Genomic DNA, 20,942 nt, shown 5'->3' on the forward strand with positions numbered 1-20,942 from the left:
TGGTCTTTTTGGTATTTTGGTATTTGTCATGTACTTGACTTGCGTCGTTTGAGAAGGAGAGGTTGCTGTTTCTGGAACTCCAGCATATATACGAATTATCTATACAGCATAATATTCTGAAATTTACGAAATATGCTTTTATCCGACAATCACGTTCCTGTGTCTGGATCAGTTGCGCATCACTCAGCAGTTGAAACAAATTCTGAACTCAGCGCGTCAACATAACGCCCTGGTCCGTATATTGATATCCTCGCGGTATGTAGATTGTGGGTTGTTGAACATCGCCCTGTTGCTTGAGCTGCGGGAGCACTGAGCAGTGAAACATATCTCGTTCAGAATCAGATCAAAGGAGCATCGCATTGCATGATATCATTGAATTACAAACATTACTCTCTCGCTCTTAGTAAGTCTCGCTGTGGTGTCAGATTTTCCAACATTTGTTGCTTTCATTGCAAGAACCCTCCCTTTTCTCCAACATACGTGACACTCCACATCATTCTAACTCATATTAAAACAGGTATCAAAGTGAATTCCAATTCTTGATCTCGCAGAAACCATTCTCAAAATTGGGTTGCAAAATGCTTGACATGAGGAGCCGCAGTAGACTTCTGTCAGAATCCAACCAACACGATGTACCAAGCTAGAAAATGAGTCAGAATTACGCTAATTCGCTTCACATGCTAGACTTATCCCATGATGTATACTGGTACACATATAGTGGGTCGACTTGTTGCCTGTCCAGGTAAGTCTTTGTGCATGATTCAAACACTCCGTAGCAAGAAATCTCATTAATCGTCTATCATAGCAAAACTATTGGCCTGTGCATTCTTTATTCATGATGAGAGAGGACGTGGATTAGGTGTCAGCGTCGTCAATCCGCCTTTCAATCATATATTGACAAATCTTGTGTTGCGGTTCCGAGCCTCATTCCAATTAGAGAAAAACGTGCTATTCACGTCATATTTTATTTTCACCTACTCACATACACACGTTTTATCACGATTGAGCCTCGTCAAAGTTTCACAAGTTTCTTGCTGATCTCATACAGAGTATTTTCAGCATCAACAGACTCGGCTTGAGGTGCCGATTTAGCTTTGATGACACAGTCAGCAAAATATTTGCCCGTTACCTGCGAGCATTCGTCAGACAGTGCCACGTGGAGGGTAGTCTGAGCTCCTTCCCATGGCGTTTTCGTGACGATCATGGCGATGGGATAGAGAGACCAAGCATAAAATGGAATCTATGATAAAAGGCACGTTTAAGCTTCAAAATGTCTTTCCGGATTGGTTTTTCCGGCCGCTTACATTCACATGTCGGATGAGCTCAGTTCTCACGACACCAGGATGCAACGAGTTAGCAGTTACACCGGTCCCAGATAATCGTTTAGCCAAATTGTCTGTATACAAGATGTTTGCCAATTTTGTCCTTGAGTAGACACGAGGGCCTGCGTAGTCCTTCTTGCTTTGGAAGTCGTCAAACTACAATCGAAGTTAGCTATCACGCATTGAAAGCTGTTGACGGTGGCAACTGGATATAGCTTACATTAATGAAAGATCCTCTGCTGTCAGGTCCATTTCGAGAATGCGAAATAGAGGACAAGTTGATTATCCGAGCGGGAGCTGAGGACTTGATTGTTTCCAACAAGAGCTCCGTGAGCAAGAAATGGCCCAAGTGGTTGGTACCTAAGTACAGATTGAGTCAGAAGTTTGAGCTTGCAGAATCTGATCAAGGAGCTTACCCATCTGCATTTCAAAGCCATCTTTGGTCTCTCGACGCTCAGGAATTGCCATCACGCCAGCATTGTTGATGAGAATGTGGATCTATTCAGATCAGTTGTAGTTAGTTAGCTCTGGATTAGACTTGGTCAAAATGTGTGACCCCAAACGAGTGAACCCCGCCACAGTTTGCAACTTACGGGTTTTCCACTCTTAATCCACCTCTCAGCAAAGGCACGAATGGAGTCCATAGAGTCCAGTTCCAATTCTGAAGCAAAGACATCTTCATTCTTTGATTTCTCACGAATAGTTCTTACTGCATCGTGTGTCTTTTGGGACGGACGACAAGCGACACAGATAGTGGCTCCTTGTTTGGCCAGTTGAAGTGCTGTTTCGTAGCCAATTCCGGTGTTTGATCCGGTCTAATAAGGTGGTTTGAGATTGAGATTGGGAGTGAGAAAGCAATAAGGCAGATCGAGCTGACAGAGAGAACGAAAAGAGGGCGCAATTTCAAAGCTACTGCTCTTAAAGTTTAAGAAAATTCCATCAAAGAGTGTTTGCCACTTACGATAATGATGACTTTGCCCTTCAAGTTTTTGTTCAAATCCTTTGTCGAACAAGCACCTCCAGCAGCCCAGTTCCGTACCAATCCTAGAAGCGAGATGCTTATTGCGGCAGTTCCAAGACCTATTTGCTGCTTAGTTAAGGCCTGCATGGTTGTTCTGTTGTGATCTCTGTTGCTTTGTTGGATTGTCAGTGTGAGCTGTCGACCGTTTTGCTTCTTCCTTTTCTTTCAATCGGCCGTAAAAGCTGTGATGCGCAGTTATATTCCAACATAGATACGCGTAATAAGTTGCGAATCCTATCGTCTAGCGTGTATCCCACCTGGGAGGCAAACTTATAATCGTCAAATGTCAAATGTCAACAAACTAGCCAGACATAACTGAAACACACGAGAAAGGCTGTCGGATAGTTGAATTTAGATTCTTTGTATTGATGGGTTCGATTTTCTATACAAGTAAGTTGCATTCTATCACGTTTTCGCAGCGGAAATGAGCCAATTTTGATAAAGATTTTGATTTCTTCACTCATTGACAAATCTATGTTCTGACGTTCTCCTACAATAGATCTTATCAATATGAGCCGTGTCGTTCTTAGCTATAAAGAAGGTACATGTGCTCCTAAATGGCTCGGATGATGAGTGGCTGAAAGGTTGCATAGAGTCTATTGACCTCTGGAAATTAGTAGTGTGAGATCTGTATGGCTGACGAACATGATGGGAATGAAAAGGTCATGATGCGTGACTATATACGGGAAATCTATACTGCTAAAGCCCACTCGATTGAATCCGACTCGCACTCATGAATCAACTCTGTGAAACTCTTTGGTACGAGTACGAGGCCATGTTGTCAACCTACAGTCCTGACCGTACTCACCCGAAACGTGAAATGTTTGAGATTTATATTCTCATTGGGCAGGTACTACACATGTTGAACCGATGTCGCAAACAACCTTCTTACTTCGCTTTATCAATAGGCCGCTCACAATGAAGCTGTAGCAAAACGTGATCGTAAACTATTGCGTAGAACTAAACCTTGCCTGAAAGGATTGTACGAGGCTCTCGGTGGTATCATCGAAGAAACAGACAGTGCTGTCATCATCAGGAACTCCGTCTCAATTCCAAACCACCATGGCTCGTGTATTCGTTGACATCTCGGCTTGGTGAGTCGAAGAAATATATTTCTGTGAACTCTCTTCGATGAACGAAACACTCACACGTCGTCCATTGTAGCTATCTTGGGATGTTTGAGAAAGTCAAGCCATGGATTGCCGCATCACAAAAAATTACGAGCTGACCATCAATGGAGAAGCGGGAGCCAAGCAATGGTTTGCCAGTCATGAAAGCCATGTGCGGGATAGGGGATTGATCAAGTACCTGCAACCAAGTTATGCTAGCGTTTGTAGATTAAGAGAAGGAAGTCGCAAGGTGTATTACAAGCAAGGCATAGCTGAATAGACTGAATACGATGTAATAAGGTGTATTAGTGTTTTTTGTGACTGAGATTTCCTCTCTCAGCGCTTCTATTGCTCAAAGCGGACCTTTTGTGAAATGCTCTCTTCGCATCCGATCCATCACTGATTCGGCAGTTCTACACCATTTAAAACACTTTGTCTGTCTCGATTTGCGTCGATTTGTTCTTCTGATTCCGCCCACGTCGTCAACTTGTTTGTCGGAACTTTGCTGCGGTTCAAGCAAGCTAAAAACACTTAATGATGGACGAGCTGCTGCGGGAAGCAGTCCATATATCAGAAGATATAGCTAGAAGACAGAGGATTGCAAATCCACCATTCTCTGTGAGCCATGAAACCAAGAAATAATTCTCAACATTTTGCTGACATCTTTTTCACCGACAGGTCTCTACATTTAATGAAAACACAGCTAAGACGCTGCTTCGGATAGGCATAATACGGCGGCTTCATTATGTGACTCGATGTATATTATTATGGGAAGATCCGCTTTATACATTGACATTTTTGTGTGTGCTTACTGCAACGTGTAAGCCGCAACCTCCATATCAAGTGGAAGCTGGTGGACTAAGCCATTTTAGGTTTTTGTAGGTCTTTATCCTTTACTTCTTTTCCTGATACCACCATTATTGTTGCTGGTCAACAATTACCTTTCAAACATACCGTCAAAAATCACGCCTGTCGCCAATGAGAGACCATATCTGGACCCAACATATCTTTTCTCCACTGCTCTGTCTCTGACGACACAGCAAACAATCACTGAATCGCCTGAGCAGCTCGATTTGAAGCTTCAATTCTTACAGAATTTGATGGGCGACTACAACCATGTTTACGACCAGCTAGAGGCTACTTGGATATGCTTTATGGGACTTGATAATACTCACACGTGTATTATACTGGTATGCACTACATTGAGCATGGTGGTATCGCTGTTTATAGTCCAATTGGTCGAAATCAGATACTTGATTCTTGGATTTGTGTATTGGGTGTTTATAATATCGTCGCCGTTTGGTATGGCAATGTTGAAACAAGTCGTGATGTATCTCTACCAGATGCTACAGAGAGCAATGAATCACGACAATGCAGTTGTCAGGGACATGACAAAACGAACGATTTCCGTCTTTGAAAATCAACGATGGTGGTTTGGTGAGCTCGTATTATTCTCTTCAAGTGGCCGAAATACGTATTTTGTCAAGAGGCTCATCAACGTTTATTTAGGATGTGGCTTTTCGTCGATATTACTACCAAGTGAGAGGCCGCCGTTCAGCAATTTGGAAGGAACGGTCGTTTTACACGCCCCAAAGCATGATGACGATCCTCCGCGAGGCTGTCAGTGGGAGTCAGAATGGTTGTTGGATCATCTTGGAGAATGGTCTGGTGTGACTAGTTATGATCAAGCGTGGATCTATACAAATCATCTTTGGAAGGAGCCATCTGCTCAACGTTCAATGTTTGCTCTAACTAGAAGGAGACGGTGGTTTAGAATTGCTAAAATATTATAGAGTGGACACACCAACAAAATCAGTACAGCGGCATTGTAAATAGTAATACAAGTTCCATTTATGAAAGACTACGCAGCTGATATACAGGAGATCGAATTAGATGCTTCTCCCCGCTCAACTTGCTAATAAAATAGTTGTCAAGTCACTCCGGCCGTCGCGCCGACAAAAAATTTGTTATTCGGAGTGTGAGTAGCTTCTTGTTCTTTTTTCTCCTGGAGCAAGAAACGAAACGAAGGACAAGAAAGCAACCCAACAAACGGTTAAGGACGAATCGCAACCAAGTAGCTCGGTGCCAGAGTATATTACAGAGCTGGCGAAGGTATAGAGACGAAGGAATCCTTGTACCGAACGGTGCTCATCACCTTGTAGAATTCCAAACATGCAAAAGAGCGTGTATGCCAATTCACTAGTGTTGCTATGCTTGGTGGCAACAGCTATACAGTTTCCGATGGCTGCAGGCTCAGTCATAGGAGCTTCTGGAATGGCCTCGTCAAGGGATAGTGGTGCTTCGGTCGCTGTGAATGCCGTTGTCCAGTCCGAAAGTGTAAAACCACTCAACCAAGGCCTGGTTGCACTTGCCGAACGAGACTTATTAGACGATGCAATCAGTAAGTTTATTGCTGGATCTTTAACGGATCATCGTGAGACAACCACTTTCCCTCGCTTGGCAACGCCTGTTTTTGGGAGGGCAAAACGTTTTATAGTTGTCGGAGTTTGCAACGAGTTTTTGCAATTATCAACGGCTATTGCTGGTCAAGAATGGAGTTGTGAGCATATTTGGTGGTGTACTAAAATACTACCTCCTAATTAGGTGCTCTTATGAGCTCTGATGCAACGGACCCCTACAAGCAGAGCATTGCAGAATGGACTGTCTTGTCAGTACTTGTATTCATCACCTGGTTTGATTTCCTACTGTATACTATTGTCTTTATCTATGGAATGGCCCTAGTTGTTGATCAGGTCCATGGATCCAAAAAGGTACATTGCTCAAGTTCGGACACTGGAATGGTGTGACTGTGGTGAACCATAAAAACACAAACAGCAACACCGACGGCGATCAGAATCGCCCTCACTAATTGCATATTTATGGGGCCCAGATGTTTACAACGAACTGAAATATCCCCTGTACAATTCCGTCCTAACACACTTCTTCACCGAAAAGGTCACGCCGTTTTTATCTATCATCGCATTTATAGTAGTGCGATTATTCATTGTGCCATTCATGTGGTCCGTCATACCTATTCCTGGCATTCCAGTACCTACGACGGCAATGTTCAAGATTGCTTTCGTCGTGCTGGTAAGCTGTTACCTCGAATGTTATAAAACTTAAGATCAGTCTGACTGAGTGAATATTCTTCAGGTGGCCATTTACATGATCATGATGGCTCTACCCATGATAGCGGGTATCGTGTGGAGTTTAAAGTATCGAGATGTAGGAGCATATGCCTCCTCGTCCAAAATCCCTAGAAGATACAGCAGGGAAGATACTAAACCGACGCCAACCGTTGTGGTTGTGATGCCCATTTGTAAGCTTTATGATTCCCCATGAGAGTCGGATTAAGTTTTTTGTCAGCGAGCCAGAGATCTCACACCATACCTCTTATTAAACAGACCACGAAGAATTGGGAGCACTATCTCGTGCAGCACGATCAGTTTTGGATTCATCATATCCCGCCCGATCATTACATGCCTATTTCTCATTCGACGATGAAGAAGAATCAGACCTCTACTTGGGCTTTATGGAAGAATTAGGCATTCCACCCAAGCCTGATGGCAAAGGCTACCCACATACAGTCCATTTAGCTGGTGACGGTGTTTGGATTACCGTGAATCGATTTCCGCACGGTGGTAAAGCTCGCACTCAGGTATGCTTCTGCATAGTCATACGTCATCGTATTTTGTTTGGCTTGAAACTCACATGTATTGCACCACAGGCGCAAACATACAGGCAAATCAGAAGAGCGTATGGACCTGATGCCGATGACGTTTACGTCATGTTTATGGATTCCGATACCATTTTGGAACGATACTGTGTTGCCAATTTCGTTGATGCTATGGAACGTGAACGACACCTTGTCAGTATGACTGGTTTCATCAGTTGCATGTAAGGACGATTTGGGCGGTAGTGCGGTGATGAGCAATGAACCGAGTACACCATGTTTTAACTAATTTGTTGTTTATAGCTCTTCGTCGTTCAACTTTTTGTGGTACCTACAAGACGTCGAATACGTAGTCGGTCAAGTGTTTAAGAGAGCACTGGAGGCAGCTTTGGGTGCTGTATGTTGTTTGCCCGGAGCATTGACAGTCATTCGTTTAAATCACTTGATGTTGGCTGCTGAGCAGGTGAGACAAAAAACTTACAGGGCCTTTTCGGTACGAACGATGAAGAGCAACTCCTCTGACACATCCGTACAATTCCATTACAGTACTTTGTAAATCTTGACACGAGTCACATTTTCGACTACCACCGATTCTATCTCGGAGAAGATCGTTTCTTGACTCAACTGCTCATGGAAGGACATCCACTACACGCTGTTGGTTTCCATCCACATGCTAGAGCAAAGACTGTTGGCCCAGACACCTTTATGAGCTTCTTGAAACAACGTCGTAGGTGGCTGTTGGGTGCCTTTGCCAACGAATGTCACTTTATGGCATCGTGGACAATGTGGAAGACTGCACCACTACTTGTGGCGTATAAACTTCTGGAATTCGCCTCTCGGTAAGCTTTATTTACTGAGGTTTGGGTTACACATCTAGTAGCACTCGTATGCTCGCGCAACAAAAAAGGATTGTAGGGATTGCATGAATCTAACAGTCTCTCCTCTTGTTAGATCTGTCGCGTTCTTGCTATTCGTAGTCCTCTTCCAAATCTTTACAGGAGTCAAATATAGATTCGCTATGCTTCTGATGCTCTTTGTACCCATGGTTATCGGATGGCTCATCTTGGGTATATATGCCATAGCACTTCGCCGAGTAAAAGTGTTCTTCATGTATCCCTTCCTGGTGTTACTGACACCATGGCTGTATTTAATCACTCTGATCTACTCGCTGTATTGTTGGAATGTAAGGTCGTGGGGATCACGAGAAGCAGCCATTCCATTGATTATGGAAGATGTACCAGGGTTCTTTGGACCAGTAAGAAGGGGATCACAACGGTCTAGGATGTCACGAAGCAATTCACGACGATCGCTAAAATCCAATTATACGACTCGGACGACGCTGACTACACGTGGTGCAGCTGGAGCTGGTGTGTTGCCACCACGGACGTCCATGTCTGCTGCCATGGGAGCTGTAAAAATCACATATGGAGATAAAGGGGAGGATTTAGAGTCGACCACCGATGATTCACAGCGGTCGTCGGATACAATGGTTGGAGGAGCAGCAGCCACTATAGTATACGGAACAGATGTTGGTACATCACCCTCATCTCGAGCCGACTCATCCGAAGATGTAAAAACACCGATGACACCACTAGGACAACATAATATTGGTAGATTATCATTTTCGAATGATTCATCTCCATATTCGTCATCACCGACTCCATCAGATGACTCTGTAGATTCGTATAGGCAAACAGCAGATGAGAATGATGCCGAGATTCCACCGTCACGCGCCACGTCTCTCATGTGGCCTCAAGCATATGGTAGACCCATTGTGGCAACTAGTGCTGCTGATTTACCACCACCTAGGATGAGTAGTGCAGTGGCAGCTCAACAACAACAGAACGCCTCTTTAGCATCCTTTATGACGTCGGATATGAGACCAGCACCACCGCCCAAAGATGAACATGATTTGGGGCAAGGGCGACTATAGGATTGGAGAGTCGAAACCCCACACCAAAAAATCTGAAGCTTTTTTAAACAGAAAGAGAAAAGAAGAGAGAGAGAAGGGAGGTGCTGAAAGATACCTTCTCTTGAGCACTGTCAGTAAATAGTAGTTGTTGCTTTTATTTCCTTATTGCCAAGTTTTTTTAAGTTGTTTTTAAAGTCATTGGAGGGAACCATATAGAAATGCTTTTGGGACTTATAAAGACAGCTAGTAGGGACTTTTTACCGTAATTATATGAACCTCACCCATCATTGTTTTTTATCTAAGACAATAGAAAGAACAGAACTCATACACTTTGCCTTTGTTTTGGTACCCGTTCATGCAATATGTCAAAGGGAGCGTATCACAAGTGCAAGCGCATCTTTTCAAAGCTGAATTTATATTATTTGGGTGCAAAGGTTGACAAACTACCAGTAATTTTATTATGCATTCAGCTGAGCCAAGCGTTCACGTAACGCAGCCACTGACGCCCAATGATTTACAGGGCGAGTTTGATGTCCTATATGGGATCCAGCAGGTTCATTGGCTGGGGAAGACAGTGGTGAAGTTGAAGTTGACGATGATGCAGACGATGTCCTAACCAAAGCATTAGGAGTAGAGGCGGCGGCAGCAGTGCTAGCTACAATTGGAGCATTCCTATGTATCGAAATGAATGAGTATTTGTGCGTAATTTTACGTACAATCACATGTGGGTATCTTACGTGTGAAGACGTGCAGACAAGACAGCCCATGATGCCATTTTTTATTTGAATTTATAATCTTGGATTGGTATTCAAGTAAAAAAGACCCTTCATAACTTTCCCAACTCTATTCGTTGGGGTGTGATTAACAGAGTGATTGATTGACGAGGATGTCACAGTTCAATTTGATGGGACCGGGAATTGGAATTGTTTGGGAGTAGGTGTATAGATATAAACTAAGGTGGTTTTCTCATCACCTTTGAGTGATGAAGACTGGCGGTTCTAGTTGAAGACTGTTTGGTGTTGATAATACCCCCCAGTGTGAGAGAGAGTGGCTATTGGATATAGATATATAAAGGCTATATGGTGGCTTTGGTATACGAGTTTGACGTCTATGATATTGGCTAGTTGCTTTTGTTGCTGTTGAAGTGGAAAGTTAGATCAAAAAGAAAAGAAAACTTGATGTGATTGAGGGTCAACGGATTAGAAATTTCCATGGAGCTATTTCGGTGATGTGTATGTGCTGCGTCACGTACCTGTCCTCTCTCTTGACTTGGAAACACGTCGACTGTATGTCATTGTCCACCATGCACAATTCTGTGATGTGCATTTGCTTTCTCTGCCGTTGACCGTGAACTTTTGAATACGTGTCAGATATTGAGCCTGCAAGTTTTACAGTCAATATTAACTAGATCTACGTTCAAAAGGTGCCGAGTTCCAGCATCTCTCTTGTTGTCCAGCCAGTTGAACTTGTATTACTCACGTAACGCATCATAATACGGCTGTCCACATCTAGCAATCGCTGTAATCACATTATTGATTTGAATAGCTTCAGCTATGGCTCTCCACAAGTCCAAAGTAAATGTCAAGCATCCTGACGATGTAGTAATTGTCTGCGCCAGTAAGAACCCCACGATTTGTTTCTTGGAACGCAATGTCCTAACTGGAAACTGAAATCTCTAATTTACTAGTTCGTACTGCTATCACCAAGGGAAAACGTGGTCCTTTAAGGGATACTCAAGCCGAAACCTTGTTCCAAAAGATCTTGGAAGGTGTCATCAAAAAGACAGGCATCAAACCAGAGCTCGTCGAAGACATTCATGTTGGAAACACTATCAAACAGTCCATTGGTGCCATGGAATTCCGAATGGCCGCGCTGGCAGCTGGATTCCCAGAGACCACTTCCCTGGCTGCTACAAACAGAGCTTGTTCTTCAGGACTTCAGGCGACCCATTATATTGCTGCAGCTATTGCTACTGGAACCATCGAAATCGGAATTGGTGCTGGTGTAGAAAGCATGAGTAACGGTTATGGCGATAGAGCTCCTGCCGTAGTATCTGAAAAGATCTTGCGTGCAAACCCTGTTGTTGCTGACGCTCTCATTCCCATGGTATGTCTGGCTGCTTCTTCGATTCTTAATTGACAGTGATGTTCTTTAATCTCGAACCTGACTCTGAATTCGGCATTCTCCTAGGGAATCACGTCCGAAAATGTGGCAGCTGATTTCAACATCAGTCGCCAAAAGCAAGACGAGTTCTCAGTCATGTCTCACAAGAAAGCTGCTGCTGCTCAAAAAGCTGGCTACTTCAAGGAAGAGATTTGGGTAGGTTACTAGAGTCTAAAAATCGTCGATTTCTCCTTCTCGAAATATCTCTGTATTTCGCCGAACGCAATTAGCTGTCTTATATTTTTTCCACTCATCAAGCCCATTGAAGTCGAGATGATGCAATCCGATGGCTCAAAGAAGCGCGTTGTTGTCGCTGACGATGACGGTATTCGAGCGGACACTACCTTGGAAGGATTAAGCAAATTGAAGCCAGCATTCAAAGCTGGAGGATCTACTACCGCTGGAAATGCATCTCAAGTCAGCGACGGAGCAGCGGCTGTTCTCATGATGAAACGCAAAAAAGCACAAGAGCTTGGATTGCCAGTCCTGGCGACATTTGCAGCTTTCGCCACTATTGGCGTACCACCTCGAGTCATGGTATGTGTTGTATTCCTTCTGAGTTCAAGAACGGCGAGCTGACTTTTTTTTCAAAAAGGGAATTGGCCCGGGTAATTGTGCAAGTAAAGGGACACCTTTGTATTGATACTCATCTTTTTCCGTCTTCAATTTGTAGCCTATGCCATCCCTAAAGTTCTAGCTCATGCTGGACTGACAAAGGACGATATCGACATTTTCGAAATTAACGAAGCCTTTGCATCCCAAGCTGTATACTCCATTGACAAGCTGGGTCTCGACTATTCCAAGGTCAATCCTAAAGGTGGTGCCATTGCAATTGGCCATCCTTTGGGATGTACTGTGAGTCAAGGTTTATGACGCTCAATTTAGAGTGGATGCTGAACCTTCACAATAGGGTGCTCGTCAGATTGCCACTATTATCCCAGAACTTCGTCGCCAAGGCAAGAAGATTGGTGTTACTAGGTAAGAGCACGTTCGGAACACGTTGATATCCTACCATCACCTGGATCTCACATCTCCTCACACCTTTAGTATGTGCATGGGAGGAGGGATGGGGGGAGCGAGTGTGTTATTCCTTGAGTAAAGCATTGTGATATGCTGTAGGTACTAAATACGATGAATTGGTTGGCTGTTGTCACTAAATTGTTTTGTGTCCGTGTCTTCAGCGTTCAGTAATGTCCATGACGCGTAAGGTACAACATAGCAAATGATGAACGTGCCAGCTACTTCCACAACACATCTCACAGGCGCAATCACTCACAACACGAAAACCAACCAGAGCTTTGGGAGGTAGTATTTACCAAAGTCTGGCTACTCCGATAAGCATTCATCACAGCTGTAGCAACAATCGCTCATCATCGTCGCTCCCCATACCGGATCAAAGGTAAGCTTGCAAAAAGGTGTTCTTGAATCTTTGAATTTTGTTTTTTGGTTGGCAGCCTCTCGCAGCGGCTTTGAAATAAACAAAATGCCTTATATTTTTTATGTCATCTTATCTATGGCATATAGAAACACCTATCTGAAGTCGGAAACATCAACGTGTCTTCGAAAGGGCTCCCCAAACATGAAGAAGAACAAGCAATAGGGCTTGCACGGCTTTGAATGACATCGAAATCTTGAGTCTAGACCATAGTATCAAGATTGAGGAGGATTCGGATAGGTCGCAACTCATCATCACACTCTCCAGCAGTGTTGTTTTGAGTCTTACCATCGTACGTTCAAGATTTGTCTATTTCTACATAGCAGGTATACAACAGAACTCACGCTTGTAGTACTTATTAGGATAATCTAGAAGTATATCCATACTCTAATATTGAAGTCGCTGTCGATGATGGAAACTCACAAAGTCACCTGGCTACCAATGGAGAAGGTCTCAAATAAATGGACATTTTGAATATCTCCGTCAATCTACTGGAAGTACAGAATCCTATCGCGTCGTCTTCAAAGTCGACCTCCAAGCTGTCTTCACATGTCAACGATCGTGCAGATGACGACTTGCTCCTCCTAGAACCAAGTGAAGAAGACGAGAACGACCTCATAATGTTTGCAGCCCCTACAAAGAAAACAAAACCCAACTATAGTCCCAACGACAGAGCTTTGCAAAAAATGGCCGACCTTGCATTCAACGAGTCATTTGTAATGTCGAATACGCAAATAGGAAAGAGCTGTGTTGCGTCAATCATACCAGTCCCGTCGCTTGTAGATGCTCGTGTGCTGACCAAAGAAATAGTTCAGACAATGGATTTGGTGGACGATTCGCTGTGGATTGTGTTGTTACTCTTTGACGAAGAGATCACTCCGCGAGTGTACTCGTAATCGGGAGTTGGTGATCTCTTGACTATCATTCAAACCAACAATGATGTTATCCCATTGAGCCCGATGATGTCGTTTTTGGAACGATCTATAACGAGGGTTCTCGAAGGTTATAATGACGCAATAAGCCAGGCTTGCTAGTGCATGCTATGCGGCAATCGACCTGTTAAAGGACTATACTGGCAAGTGTGCCTTATGCTATGAACCCAAGGCAGATCTAGACAACATCCTCTGCTGATGAACCAAACAGGTACATATTTTCACTCTAAAGATCCCTCGAATTGTTTTATTAGACAACACATGAAATTTTATTTTCCAAACAGGATGTTTTTAATTTATTGTGCAGTGAAATGTGTTTATGATTGAAAAGAATCGGGGTTTACTCAGTACCATTTCCAATATCACGACGAGCCTTTTTACCCTTAGCTCGGCCCATAGTTTGATATGACCTTGGCCGACCTTGATCCAGCCTTGTTTCTAGAGTCACATAAGACAATGTAAGAGGATCGCCTCAGCACCAACCTTCAGAAGCCCTGAAAACTAAAAATCCACACATACCAACAGGAGGAGCACTAGGTGATGGCGATCTAGCCTCATCTTCTGCATCGACGCCATCAGCCCCATCATTATCTACAGCATCCGGTATAATAACCTCCTCATCAATACTACCCAACAATCGTTCCCGTTCTTCAGAATCAATAACCGCAGGATTCCTGCATATAAAATATGTACACAGAGCTAGTAACACGAATTGTAGAATCCCTCCAACAAAGAAGGGCAGCCATGACGTCCAATTCGTTCTTGGTTGGATGGCTAGCGAGTATGCAAAAAGAAAGGAGCCGGGGCATTGCATTATGAGTGTTTCGACAGATAGTGCTCCTGGATGCTATCAATGAAAAAGCCCGTCAACGCAGTGAGTGAATGACAGCGACCATGTGTCTCGCGCAGTGAATCCTAACAATATGTACTTACTCCGAGCCAAAACGTATGCCATATCTGGGGTATGAACTGAACAACACCAGTCAAAGTGGCCACACCACCCCAGATCCCCGCAACACCTTCAATAGCTGTTCGATTTGGATCGCCAGCACCAGTAACCAGTGTAACGGCAGATATAGCGACCGAGGCTATAATGTATGATATGCAGACAACCAAAACCCATAGAGAAGTCGTGTATGCTGGTCCATATATCCGTCGCGGCGAATCAGGATATTTGAGATAGGGTGGAAAGTATATGTAGAATAGCACGAATCTGGATGAGATTGGGCTATCGTGTTAGCCAACCACGAGTTGAAAAGAGGTCAGAATGAGCTAGAGAGAGTACTTGCAGGGCTGTAAAGCACACAGCTTGAACACTCATTTGAGTGAATCCTAGCGTGTTTTCAAAACAGACAGCTGGAGACCACTGTAGACGTAAAGGAGCAGGTGTCAATAGACAAACAATTCACGATGGGCATCAAACACATCCAATAACTTACATGAGTTTGGCAGCACTGCATAGCAGCAAACTGCAACATTAATGTGTTGAGCCATGTCGCAGCTGTGCCTACCAGACCCAGTCCAAGAAAGTATGGCGATAGACCTTCACTGGAGCGTATTTTATGTATCTTTCCCAACTAGATTATGTCAAGTTTGAGTGATTTGCCATGCGTGTTCTGAATTGATCTGATTCAACAAAACGCACTTGCGGAGCATAAGACAAGATAAGTCCAAGTAGTATAAACACACCGATGTACAGTTTAGTCGCATTTCTCTCCTCTGGACACGTCTCGTCATCGTCAAACATGCTCATCGTCTTGCGTTCGATTGTCAGCGTTTTGACTCTTCACTCATAATAAAGGCACCAGCTCGCAAACGAGACAAGAAGAAGAATAGAAAGGACAATTGAATTTATAATAATGATAAATTCTGAAGCTCAAGGTATGAGATTGTTCTTTGTAAGGTCTTCCTGTTTCATTCGTCAAGCTTCCACAGAAACATTCACTCTAAAATGGTCACCCATCTCACCACTAATAGGATACTACCAACAGGCTAACGAGGCCTTTGTCGAAGAGAACTATCAATCTGCCTACTCTCTCTACTCCCAAGCCATCGCAATCGACTCTTCTCGACCAGACATTTACCTAAAACGAGCACAAGCTGCTTCCAAACTGGCCCAACATCTCAATGCTGTCAATGACGCAAACAGAGTATTAGAACTCATTAGTAATAGTGGTGCCAACAAGAATGAAAAATCTGGACTAATTGCTAAGGCTAACATGAGGTTGGGGTTGTCCCTCTTTGAATTGGATCGATATGAGGAAGCGCATGGAGCCTTCATGGCTGTCTTGAGCATCACTCCTGACGATGCTACTGCAAAGACCTGGTTGCGTAAAGCGGCTGCTGAAATTGAAGCCAGTAAGTGTGAAGGGTGCTGTCGCTGTGAAGGTCGTGTACCTTGACACTTCCTTTTCCATTCAATGCATCTCACAATCAATCAACCGGCCTTAGGCAAGTCAAAAATAGAAACACAACCAATAGCTATTCCACCTCCATCATCAACAATGAACACTCCAGCACGTGTCCGTCACGAATGGTTTCAAAACGAAAACTTTGTGACAATCACCATATTCATCAAAAACGTAAAAGCAGATACCGTCAATATCGTATTCGCTGAACGTGCCATCTCAGTCACCGTCAAACTACCAATCGGTGCTGACTACTCGTTAGAACTGGATCCTTTGGCTCACGCTATCGTACCAGCAGATTCGAAATACTCTGTCTTGTCTACCAAAATCGAAATCAAATGTAAAAAAGAAATGATGGGCTTGAAATGGGGTACTTTGGAAGGTGAAGATGAAATGGTTGGAGCTCCTCAGTTGATGGGGTCTGCAAATGTTGATGCATCTGCAAGGCCTTCATATCCTACCTCTTCCAAAAAGGTCTGTCTTTATGTTGATATCACTCGTGCTTGAACTTCCAATCGTTCAGATTCTTATTCAACATCTCGAACTTTCTATAGGCTCGCGACTGGGACAAGTTGACCAAAGAAGTCGAAACGGAAAAGCCTGAAGGAGATGCCGCCTTGAACTCTCTCTTCCAACAAATCTACAAGGATGCTGATGATGATACTCGACGAGCCATGATCAAGAGCTTTACCGAATCAAATGGTACCGCCCTATCCACGAACTGGACTGAAGTGGGTAAAGGTCGAGTCGAGACTTCACCTCCTGATGGTATGGAAGCCCGCAAGTATGAAATGTAAAATCCCCCCCCCCCCCCCCCAATATCCTGTACAAGCTGCTATATGTGTGTGGCCAAGTGATTTGTAGTAGTTAGAGATAGCATTTTGCGTCAAGCAGAAATACTGTTGTTGTAGCAATATACGAGAGAATTGAAGGGAAAACGATAGTTTTATGATGGTGTTATAATGTAAAACGACAAAAGAATAACAGTCGAATTAGACCTTGTGGAAGACTATAACGAAATCCTAGAGACGATTTGATTTCACAACGAGTCAGTTCCACAGACTCAATTTGTCAGTAAACTCGGTCCCAAGATGTACGTACGCCTTCCTTGGTAGGACCTTTGACATGAATCTTGTGCGTCCGTGTCTTGCCATCTTCAGATATCTCCCAAGTTCCAGTTTGGGTCCATGATCCCGATGAGTGTCTTTGCTTGACCACCACAACATTGTTCTCCCACGTAGCAGATGCGAAAACTAGATCAATGAATGATGAATTGTAAGAGAGCGTACCCTGTTTAAAAAGGTCGCCCACTACCGGATATGGCATATACAAAAACGACGCACTTGAATCACCCAACAACTTGCGAGGGTATTCACGTTCAACACCATCCAGAATCAAGACTTGGTCGCCTTGTGTGCTGGTCTGTTTGAGAAAAGTAATCGTAAGGGTGATTGTTCATCCGTACCAAACGAGCTTGTTTCAGGCTTGCGACGAGGAAAGTGGCATCACGAATAGAAGATGTATAGGTGGATCTGTATGTCTTACAGTGGTAATGGTGTTTCCATCCTCCGATTGGGTCGTGGTAATGTCTAAGCTAATAGCTGATGCCGCGGTCTCTGAAGAGCAATTGTTGTCAATGCTTACGGAACTGTATGGAGCAGTGCACTCAATACAAGAGAAAACATACTCATAAACCATCCTGCTCCTTGAGCATCCAATACCTAAGGCAAGGAATCATGTGTTGAGTAAAAAACAAGTTTCTTTCAACTTAAGGGGACTTACGTCTGATGGACTTGAGCTCGCCCCCTTGTCGTTGATCCATTTGCCCGAATAGTTTGGTTTCGCCATGGCTCTGAATTGGAGATCGATGAAAGCTAGTGCTATGTATGTTGGTTGTGTGTTGTGAATCGTGAATACGAAAGTTACGCAAGAATCGAATTAGGTTATTTTATCTGCCGAAGAGAGAATCGACCACCAGAAGTATTTGATTTGAGTTGAGAAGGCTCTATATAGATGTAGAAATGATTCAAAATATTATGTTATCTCGCTGATTGATTTTGTTCCGTTTTTGACGACGTTACTATGTTCCGACTAACAAGATAGTTCGTGTTGTATGTGTTGTATTGAATGAATCATGTATGAACAAGCATATAGATACGTGCCTAATTATGATTGGTTGAATATATACACGTGCGATATTGATTGTGACGTAGTGTTTTGCTCAATACTCCCCTCATCAGATTCTACCCCTGATTGTGAAATCTCAAGCCTCAATAAAAGCGCCCAACACCATTGGACCAAAAGAGTACCGTCATCAATGTTCACAATCCAGGACATGTCATTCAATCCTTCAACTCTCCTCTCTTCCTCAACCCCATTAAACTACAAAGCTTCTGATGTATTTCCGTTAGCGAGGACTTTGTGAGTAAGTCAGCCATATTGTCATTACTAGCAACCTCTTTTAACATTATTTTACCATTGTCTAACATTTCTGATGTATAAAATAGCTTCGGTATGATGTGTTTGGTGAAGTCTGATCTAATCTAACCAGTTTGGATTTGTCGAAGACATAGTTAATCATCCTCAAATACATCGGTGGGTGGTAGAGAGTCCACTTCCAGACCTTTTAGCATATCATTTACAAAATACATTATCCATGTTAGCTCCCTTATCGAGCCATACATGGCTATAATCTCTGAATGGGCGGTGGATGTAGAAACCATGGTTTGTTTTGTGGATTTCTAAGCAAAAGCAGTACCACCAACTGTGATTATATATCCTGTTTGGGATTTACCACTTTGTTTGCCTGTCAAGTATCCTGCATCAGCATATGGTGCTAGATGGTTTTAGTTTGCCCTTCATATAATAATCCCATATCTGACGTTCCTTTGAAATATCCTAGGATCTTCTTGACACCATTCCAATGTCTGGCACATGGATCATGGGTGTACCTTGCTAGCAAGTTGACACAAATGCTATATCGAGTCGGGTTGAATTTGCTAAATAGGATAGTGCTCCAATGGCGTTAGCATATGGTATGTTGTCAGATAATCATCTTCGTCTTGTCATCGTGGTCCCAATATATCATGTGTTTCTTGAGTTACATTCTGACATATTGAATTTCTCCAAGTCACACCTTCTTTAAATATGATGCTTGACTTGATGTATGAAGATGCCAGATTGCAGTTGTTCGATTTGTATACCGATGCAAGATGGATGATAAAGATCCCAAATCTTTCATTTCGAAATGAGACTTCAGGTATTCCTTTGTCTCACTCTTGGCTCTCTCGTCAGCCATTATACCACTATAGTAGAATCATCTACGTATACTGACGTTATTACTCTCCCTTTGAGTGTTGATTGTAGAATACACATGGATTGATCCTGTTTGACTTCTATCCATTCTTCAGCAATCTTTCTGAGTAAGTATTCTACCACATTCTTCCAGACTGTGTCAGGCCATAGAAGGCCTTCTCAACCTTTAACACTGGGTGCTCTATTCCACTAGATACTTGGATTCTTTCTGGTATTCTGGTATATGTCGGCATCCAGATCACCATAAAGCTAAACATTCACGACATCCATTGCATCTATCTTAAACTTCATATATCTTGCGAAGCTTAATAAGAACCTTTACGTAATCGTGTCCATCACCGGAGAATATGTAGCATTACCATCGTGTCTTGGTGTTTGAGAAAACCGTTGAGCTACCAATCTTCTTTGTATCTATCTATAGTACTATCAGCTTTGAGCTTCCTGACGAAGGCCCATCTATTCCAACAGCAGTCTTGTTGGGTGGTAAGCTTATGGGTAGACTAAAGACTTTTCTGTCTTGTTGAGATACGGTATAGTTGTCGAAACTGGCCGAGAGATTGACTTATATGAATCATGTATTTCAATCAATCAGAGGACAGAGGAAGGAAAAAAAAGAACGCAGTAATGGTTGTCTGATGATCAATTTCAACACTCCCTTACAACCAAAACTGCGAGTATTACTGCTGGCAGTGTAAGCGATCTTTTGCTTCTGATACCCTTCATATTTATGAATTTGGAATGGAAATTTGTAGGTAGTGTCTTAGTCCATATATCCGCAGGATTCGCGGTCCCAGGTACATGTAACAAAGTGATGTCCTTGTTTATAATGAGATCTCGAGTTCGATAGACCTTTGGAGCGATATGTTTGTTGGAGTTAGAGCGAATGTACCCTTGCATCTTCACTTGATTCAATGCCGCCAGATTGTCTTCGTAGACGGGTATCGGAGTTTCAATCAACTGAATTCCAAGGGTCTTTTACATTTTCTTTCTGAAACCAGTAATCCATTTCTTGTTGCTTCATATAGAAAGCCCGTCTCGTCGTGTACCATAAATATCTTTACGCAGCTCCACGGATCTCACTTCTAATGGTGGTTTCATTGGCTTCGTATGTTCAAGGTGTATAGACTTTAAATCTTTTGAATCATTTTTGACTGCAATAGAAAAACACCTTGATGTAAATGTTCGATATCGATCCCAATACAACCTGATACTTGGCCAAAATCCTTCATTTCGAATGTGGATTTCAGAAACGTTTTTACTTTGTCAACGGCCTTCTTCTCAGGATCCATGACGTTTGTATCATCAACATAGATGCTTGTGATAACAGGACCCTTGTCGGTATGTTTGTAAAATACACTCGGGCACTCAATACTATGTGCAAATCCTTGTGATTTTAGCACTTCAGAGTATTTGTTATACCACTGACGCCCCGACTGCTTTAAGCCGTACAGTGACTTTTGAATTCTTACACAAGGCTTTGACTTGTCAAATGAGGGAGTACCGGGATTCCATCGAGTACGCGCATAAATACGTTCTCTTTGAGTTCCCCATACAGATAAGCTGTTTGGACATCAAAAGCAAGCACGGTCCACATTTGCTGAGTTGCAATCCCTGACACAAACTCGTTGTAGTCAATTTATTCCCTTGATGCT

At 43.1% G+C, this 20,942-nt stretch overlaps 6 protein-coding genes across 6 annotated transcripts; 3 read left to right on the forward strand and 3 right to left on the reverse strand.

Moving 5' to 3' along the window:
* Window positions 1–970: 970 nt before the first annotated feature.
* On the reverse strand, window positions 971–2,430 carry SmJEL517_g05924 (uncharacterized protein; the record flags this gene model as incomplete). The annotated part of the gene is made up of 7 exons (XM_031171850.1): window positions 971–974; window positions 1,047–1,240; window positions 1,305–1,478; window positions 1,543–1,682; window positions 1,739–1,820; window positions 1,916–2,137; window positions 2,284–2,430. The coding sequence occupies 7 exons, from the start codon at window positions 2,428–2,430 to the stop codon at window positions 971–973; spliced, it is 963 nt and encodes a 320-aa protein (XP_031022185.1).
* A 3,194-nt stretch (window positions 2,431–5,624) lies between these two features.
* Window positions 5,625–9,058, forward strand: SmJEL517_g05925 (chitin synthase; the record flags this gene model as incomplete). The annotated part of the gene is made up of 9 exons (XM_031171851.1): window positions 5,625–5,853; window positions 6,057–6,223; window positions 6,288–6,542; window positions 6,606–6,771; window positions 6,857–7,110; window positions 7,180–7,349; window positions 7,429–7,588; window positions 7,672–7,964; window positions 8,077–9,058. The coding sequence occupies 9 exons, from the start codon at window positions 5,625–5,627 to the stop codon at window positions 9,056–9,058; spliced, it is 2,676 nt and encodes an 891-aa protein (XP_031022184.1).
* A 1,532-nt stretch (window positions 9,059–10,590) lies between these two features.
* Window positions 10,591–13,531, forward strand: SmJEL517_g05926 (uncharacterized protein; the record flags this gene model as incomplete). The annotated part of the gene is made up of 11 exons (XM_031171852.1): window positions 10,591–10,654; window positions 10,725–11,143; window positions 11,228–11,356; window positions 11,459–11,737; window positions 11,796–11,808; window positions 11,874–12,055; window positions 12,111–12,178; window positions 12,248–12,279; window positions 12,842–12,927; window positions 12,998–13,085; window positions 13,224–13,531. The coding sequence occupies 11 exons, from the start codon at window positions 10,591–10,593 to the stop codon at window positions 13,529–13,531; spliced, it is 1,668 nt and encodes a 555-aa protein (XP_031022183.1).
* Window positions 13,532–13,907: 376 nt separating this feature from the next.
* Window positions 13,908–15,320, reverse strand: SmJEL517_g05927 (uncharacterized protein; the record flags this gene model as incomplete). The annotated part of the gene is made up of 6 exons (XM_031171853.1): window positions 13,908–14,005; window positions 14,087–14,414; window positions 14,501–14,795; window positions 14,872–14,933; window positions 15,007–15,144; window positions 15,213–15,320. 6 exons carry the CDS (start codon window positions 15,318–15,320, stop codon window positions 13,908–13,910), a joined length of 1,029 nt encoding a protein of 342 aa, XP_031022182.1.
* Window positions 15,321–15,426: 106 nt separating this feature from the next.
* SmJEL517_g05928 (uncharacterized protein) lies at window positions 15,427–16,772 on the forward strand (the record flags this gene model as incomplete). Its single annotated transcript, XM_031171854.1, has 4 exons — window positions 15,427–15,448; window positions 15,545–15,925; window positions 16,019–16,449; window positions 16,530–16,772. 4 exons carry the CDS (start codon window positions 15,427–15,429, stop codon window positions 16,770–16,772), a joined length of 1,077 nt encoding a protein of 358 aa, XP_031022181.1.
* Window positions 16,773–20,417: 3,645 nt separating this feature from the next.
* Window positions 20,418–20,771, reverse strand: SmJEL517_g05929 (DNA-directed DNA polymerase; the record flags this gene model as incomplete). Its single annotated transcript, XM_031171855.1, has 1 exon — window positions 20,418–20,771. A coding segment is annotated over one exon (354 nt), but the record flags the coding sequence as incomplete, so codon positions are not given.
* Between the last annotated feature and the right edge of the window lie 171 nt (window positions 20,772–20,942).

This window comes from Synchytrium microbalum (genome assembly GCF_006535985.1).
Source record: "Synchytrium microbalum strain JEL517 chromosome Unknown SmJEL517_scf0065, whole genome shotgun sequence".
Classification (NCBI taxonomy): Eukaryota; Fungi; Chytridiomycota; class Chytridiomycetes; order Synchytriales; family Synchytriaceae; genus Synchytrium; species Synchytrium microbalum.